Genomic DNA, 6,827 nt, shown 5'->3' with positions numbered 1-6,827 from the left:
CAAACCTTGAGAGCCACCCTAAAAGAGAAAGTGATAGCACCCAAGTTCATGTTGGTGCCATTCTTCTATGCAGCCACTGAGCACCCAAGAAACCTACTCCAGCTTGCAGTCCATGTGCCAGTTCCGTCAGTGACTATGGAAAATCCTTTCCTCATTTAAAGACTCAAAACATTAATTCGAGCCAAGGACAGATCCAAAAAGATTTACAGGCAAAGGGCACTAACCCAATACGGGAAATGTTTCAAGTACAAAGAAGAAAACAATTACTTTTACAGTTAATACATGTGTTCTGAGGGAGACGTCATCTACAAGTAAAAAGTCGTGTTGGTTTTGTTTGTTTTCTTATAATATTTTTTCCTGATTAAGCCGTGCAACATTTCATTCTGTATACTATTACTTAGTATATTTGAATAAGAATAAAGAAAGTCTAATTCTAATCAAAAATTCCAATTAAAACCTAGAATTTGTTCTCAGAATGTGTATTATTTTCGCTGAAAGTAATATTTCAATATAAGCTTAAATTAAAATGTTAAATAATGGCAAATATGTCACTGTGAATAGTGGCTAGTTATTTAATTTAATATATTTTTTTATTTAAAACAGTAATTACAATTATTAGTAATAATTACAAATATTAGATGAAAAATACACACAGAAGTATGTAAACAAAAAAACAAGACAAATAATTCTAAACTATTCTATCAAAATATTACCCCCCCAAAAAAAAATCAGTCAAAAATATAAATGTTAGACAAAAAAAAACTTGACAAAAATATTGGCAAAAATACAAAAAGGATACACAAAAAGGTTCACTGAAAATACACACTAGAACAAATTAATTATAATTAATAAAATAAATAAATAAAAATAAGTTATTTCACAAAAACTCATAAATTTCTTCAACCATTGATTTAATTGCGTTTTCTTGGTCAGCAGAAATGTTCCTGCGTTTTTTTTTTCGGCGAGTGCCAATGGTTGTTTGGATAGTATCCATTTCTTTAGCCGACTCAGAAGTAAACAAAAAGGAATTGTGGGCTATATCGGTGCTAACCAGTGACGTAAACGGCACGGTTAACTTTGACGGTGCTGTTAATTAACAGTGTGACTAAACATGTTTTGAACAACGCATATTTAACGGTCGGTTAGTTTACAACGGGTTAGGAATTTAACCGAGAATTGAATAACCAAGCCCAGGGCGTTCTATAAAAGCAATGTTTATCCCTATCATTGTTAATTGTGTCCAGCTGTCGTAGCATTTTTAACCAGAAGATGGCAGCAGTCGGTTTAAATCAACCGATTTGTATAAAGGAAAGACGCGTTACCAAATCTATAAAGTGCATTTCCAGAGTGTGGTAATCTATAAAACAATTTGACAGAAGTGGATGATGTGCTACGCAAAGAAGCAATGACGCCAATATTTTAATTCATCACCAGCCGTCAATATTACGCCGTTTTCCTAAAAAATAAATTAAAAAAACGCTTTCGTTGTTGTAAGATTACGATTTAATTCTGCATGTAATGACTTCAATCACATATTGTAATGTTCATTTTCAGTGTGGCCACACGTCCTTGTAATTTTGAAGTCACTTGTCCTTAGGTGTATACAATGTTTTATTAGCACTGACTTACAAGTTCGCTACGCTTTTTTAAAACAAAAAACACAGACATTAGTTTGCGTTGCACAACTGTTTCTGTTGTAGCCCTCCTGCTTTGAGATGAAGAGGCTGCAACATTCACTGACCCAACGCCTTGGCTTCTACATACCCGCGCGTGCACTCAGGCACACGTTGCGTTGGGGACGCGCGCATCCCTGTTGCAGACTAGCAGCCGTGGGATCGCCGCACAGCCCTCAACGCGGCTTTGTGTGCACCCGCATCTCATGTGGCTCTCCATGCCTCCTCACCACCTTCACATCCGGAGATTGTGCGCTCTTTCCCGGCCCAGTCGCTAACTCGGAACGGACGCGAGGATCGGACAAGGGGAACACAAGGCTTCGAAAACTGGATACTTGTCCACTCGTTTTTTTCCCCTACAACGTTTTTTCCCGAGGAACTTCTGGCGCTATGACGAACTTCATGAGGAATTTGCTCTGGATGTTTTTTTGGGGTCCAAATCTGAGATGCCACGGTAAACTCCCATTCACAGTTTGTCTGAAGCAAATCTGATGCTCTTTGCATAACAGAAGAACATTAAGTTCATCCTGCTTGATAGTCATTAGCCAAAAGTTTTTAAAATGGTATTCCTCTTTACTTGGGAAAGATTAAGAATAGTTCAAAACCGTCGCATGAATATTTAAAATTTGAAATCCAAATCCGGGCGGGGTGTGTTCCCCACAGGGTTCCTTTACCAAGTAAACGCTTATTGTGGACATGTGTTTCGAGCTCTTTTTCAGGAGGTGCTTGTGTTGGCCTGAAAGGTCGACTGTGTGGTTGTCATGTTAATTGCAGGCATAGCTCCAGGTGATTTCTACTCTTTGTCCTCTCATGTTAATTCATTTATTCTCTGGGGGGTGGGGGGTCCTGCAGAGATTTCCTGTTTTCAGCTCAGGCTTTGAGGACTCCCCATTTGGTATGAAGTGAAAGGAGCATGGGAGCAGGGCTTGGAGGTCTAAACCAATAGCACCCCTCCCCCTTTATCCCCTGTTAGTTGTGCAAGGAGCAGTTCTTTAAATTAGCTGAGGTTTACTTACTATAAGGGATGGAATTAAGGTGCACAAGGTTGGAAGATCAAGTTAAGACCACTTACTTGGTATTCACAAGGTCCACAAACTCATCGCTTTTCTTGGTACAACCAACTCACAAATCTGTAGTAGCTTGTTCAATACTACTTTTTTCGGACCAATACAGTAGCCTACTCAACTCTTGAGTAGTCACCGATACCTACTTCGCCTACTTCGGATACAAAATAATAATAATAATTAATAATAATTTTAAAGAAAGAGGATAAGCGGTTCGAAAAAGGGATGTATGGACCATATTCCAATATGAGATTCTCATTTAAAATTGCATGAAATTAATGGCAGTTTTCCATTCTTTTAATTCCTAATTTGTAGTCACTGGTTGTAAAACAGCTGTTGCGAGTACAGGTATGTTGAAATAAGGCCAGGTATTAGCCAATACTGATTCCTGGTAGCCTATCAGTACTCGCCCATCCCTAATCAAAGTAGTATTTATTTCAACTTAGAGTTGACCTCTGATTTGTTTAAATTTTGGATTTGCACAAAGGAAATAATGGAAATTTTAGAAAAATCAATTAACATCGGTGCATGGACTCTATGAAATTAATTGCGTTCTTTCAGAACTCACGGTTCACTCACGGTTTCCTTTTTGAAGAAGAACGGCGAGACGCGCTTCGTGCATTATTAACTGATAAAGATGTTTGTGCTTTTTTTTTCTACCACGACATTCACATCTTTTGCCGTGATTAGTCAAAACAAAAGTTTGGTAGACGTGCACAAGTTCGTACATCGTCCAATCAGCTCGAAGTATTGTCTAGAATGTCCCACTTTTCACAAGAAAATTACAGTGAAGCAGTCCTAGATTGATATTGTGGAAAACTCCCTTGAGTGAATCACAATATCAATCTGGCTATTGCCAGGTTATGGTTTTAGCCCTGCCCCAAAAATCATGACAATTGAAATGGTGAAAAATAATTGAAGGCTAACAAGGGAACCTCAACTTAACAACCAATCGGGGGTGGGGGGTCGGGGTGGATCAAAGAAACACCCCATACTAATACAGTACAAATGTATTGCTTTCTGTAGCCTAAAAATCCTCAGTAACATACAAAATAATTGTAAATACTTATATTTAAAAAAATAAGAAAGCTTGAAACTCTTTGAAAAATAGTCAAGTTCATCAAAACTTACCTCGCTGGTGCTTGGAATGGGTGAGCAGGTTGCATGTTTTAGCCTAGAGGTTAGCGTGTTTCTTTTTTCACCTCTGTAACGATTGGATGCCATAGAAGAGGGATTGCCAAAACTTTATACTGTTCATTCTATTTTACTTTATACTATACAGTTTAGCACTGTGTGAGACTGGAGTAGATCATACGATTCTTTGCACATTTATAGCTGTGTTTCCATTACAGTTTTCCACAATAAAAGCGATACTGTACTATTTCGAAGTACAAATTCGACCTGTCTGTGTTTCTATTGAAGAGCATTTTGCTTCCGAGGCGCAATTCTCGTCAAGTCCTATCTCACGCGATCTCGCAGTTCTGTAGGAAATGCTCATGATGTTTACGGAAGACGGACGCTCGGAGTTGTTAAGATTACTTTAAAAACATCTCTCTCCCCTCATTGGGCGGGTTCGGGCATTTGGTGTTTTGTGTGTGCGCGCGCTTATAACTCGAGTTATGGTGCAGACGAATGGATTTCAACGATTATGTGCACCGTATGTCGCTCAATTGCTCGTTGCCCGGGTTAACGGCCATTGATTTCTCATGTAACGATCTGGAACGTGCATTGAACGGCGGCATATTGGCTCTATAGCTAAATCGTTTTGTCCTTAAAAAGACTTGTTATCCCCTCAGGAGGCACCTCCGACACGAAAGTGCGTCCCCATACTTCCTACTTCCTTTCCTCCGTGACCGGGCGTGGGGGTCACATTGCTGCAGGGAATGTGCAAAAAGTGTTTCCATTACACTTTTGCAAAATACTTCTATTTCAACACTTCTCAAAAACCACCTCATGAAAACGTAAAAACTTTTTTGCGCTATTTGAGAGTTTTTTCGAAAATCATGTGTTTCCATTACCACAGAGGTGGGCACACTCGGCCCTCGAGGGCCGGAGTCTTGCAGATTTTGGATGTTCCCCTTCTCCAACACAATTGATATATGATCGGCTCATCAGCAAGCTCTACATAACCCTGATAACGATCCTGTTGATTGGAATCAGCTTGTGTTGGAAAAGGGAAACCTCAAAAACCTGTAGATTTTTGAGTTTTTTTTGGGGGGGCAGGGCTAAAACCATTAAGGCCCTTGAAGGACCGAGTTTGCCCACCTCTGCATTACCAACTTGCTTTTGCGCAACTTGCCTTTTGCGCAAAACTGGGGGTAATGGAATCGCACCTTATATATTGAAGCAGAAATCATTGTCAATCAAATCATTTCCAATCAAAAATCGTTCTGAATCGAAAATCGATTCTGATTCGAATTGCAGGCCCAAAAATCGGAACAGAATCGTGAGACAGTCAAAGATTCCCACCCCTAGTAAATTTGACACATGGCACGTCCTTTTTACGTTGTGTGCAAAGCTAATGTCCATGCTTCTATTGGTTCTGATGAGAACGTCGCCCCTGGCAACATGGCCACCACATAGTTCCGAACTAGCATCCTGTGTATCTGTGACAATAGTAGCACAACCAAGAAATATGGGTACCAGTCTCTGTTGATTTTTCCGGCCAATTTAGGGAGTAACAACCTTTGACAACTACTTGGTGTTTTTGAGTGGACTGGACATTTTCTGTCCATAAAATCCGAAATCCGTTATTTTTGGGTCCATCAAGTGCTAAATTGCTCTACTTACCTTCAAACATGTTTCATGTATTTAGAAATAAATCACTTTACAGGGTCCTTTAATGTTTTAAGTGTCTTACAAGTACACAAAAAGTTAACCACAGTATTATTAAAATGTTAAGATAAGTCACTCCGTAACCATACTCTTGAAGGACATATTATGAGAAATAAAAATGTTTTTCATTACTGTCAAAGTCAAAAGTTAAGAACAAACCAGATGTACATTTTAAATCGATAAAATGTCTACATGTGATAAATAATGATGCGCTAGCGCTAGTCAGTTTTGTGGCTAGCATGACTTGCACTATCAGCCGAAGTCAGTAGTCAGCTCCAGCACTTGGATTCGTCACCATTTCACAATACCCAGTAACCGACATGGCGACTGTCTTAACATTGCATCATCGCTCTTACTCCCTTCATGTAATTTGTGGTGTCTAGTCCACTTCTTCATCTCTAACATCAAACAAAATGCAAACCACGCATAGAGTTAGCCTGATGTTGGCAGAACTGGCCTCTCCTGAGTTAAATTGAGGCACTGACATTTGCTGAAGTGTTACATATTGTCAAATCTACATTTAAAGTGCATTTACAATTAGTTGTGGCCAAAATCTTCATGTAAATCTGTGAGAATGATTTGAACGTCAAATTCATAAACTGAAATTAGAGAAGTTGAAATGAGTTGAAATTCAAAGCAGCAGCTGTGGTAAAAAAAAAGGGGGGGGGGGTAATTAATAAGTAGTCACTGCAATATGACTCACCCAGTTGGTTGAGAGTGGTGTCGAGCTGCTGGTGGTGGTTGAAAGGAGGCCGAAGGCTCTTCCTTTACTGTGTGTGTGTGTGTGGGGGGGGGGGGGGGGGTTAAGTAGAGCGCTACTATCCCTGTAATTAGACGGAACCAACGCCTTCAGGGAATACTTGAAACCAGCCCTCAGGCACAGTAAGAAAAAAAAATGCATATGATTGTTCATTTAATAAAGAGGAAATATCTAACATATCACTTAGCCATAGATGCATTTTGGTAGTAAAACAAGTAAGAGTCATCTTGTTTAACTGTCTGTCTTGTAAAACGGAGTGACGTAACATGCATTCTTTCAAGGAGGGTTGCCTCTCTTTTAACAATTATCATGTCTATAAACACTTGGACATTCGGAAATGCTCTCTAGTTGTTGCATGCTAAAACTAGTTGGCAGTGCACATCCTGGTATTAAATTTGTCCTCACAACTGGTATGGGTAATAGTTGTCTGCAAGGGTCTGAAAGAAGCATACAACTGAAGCTTGAGCACATATCAAAGAACTATTCACCTTTTGC

General features: G+C 39.3%; 1 protein-coding gene across 1 annotated transcript in view; it reads left to right on the top strand.

The window, feature by feature from the left end:
• The first annotated feature begins 25 nt into the window (after positions 1 to 25).
• ror2 (receptor tyrosine kinase-like orphan receptor 2) overlaps positions 26 to 6,827 on the top strand; it is a 55,388-nt gene continuing 48,586 nt past the window's right edge. The window contains exon 1 of the mRNA XM_086097342.1: positions 26 to 2,127. Within this exon, the coding sequence (XP_085953468.1) occupies positions 1,716 to 2,127 (412 nt within the window). The 5' untranslated portion in view covers positions 26 to 1,715. The remainder of the gene's footprint in view (positions 2,128 to 6,827) is intronic.

Source organism: Leptonotus elevatus, chromosome 15 (genome assembly GCF_054856555.1).
Source record: "Leptonotus elevatus isolate MCC_2025b chromosome 15, RoL_Lele_1.0, whole genome shotgun sequence".
In the NCBI taxonomy this organism is placed as follows: Eukaryota; Metazoa; Chordata; class Actinopteri; order Syngnathiformes; family Syngnathidae; genus Leptonotus; species Leptonotus elevatus.
The sequence above is the reverse complement of the archived record's forward strand: the minus strand, read 5'-3'. Positions and strand labels throughout refer to the sequence as shown.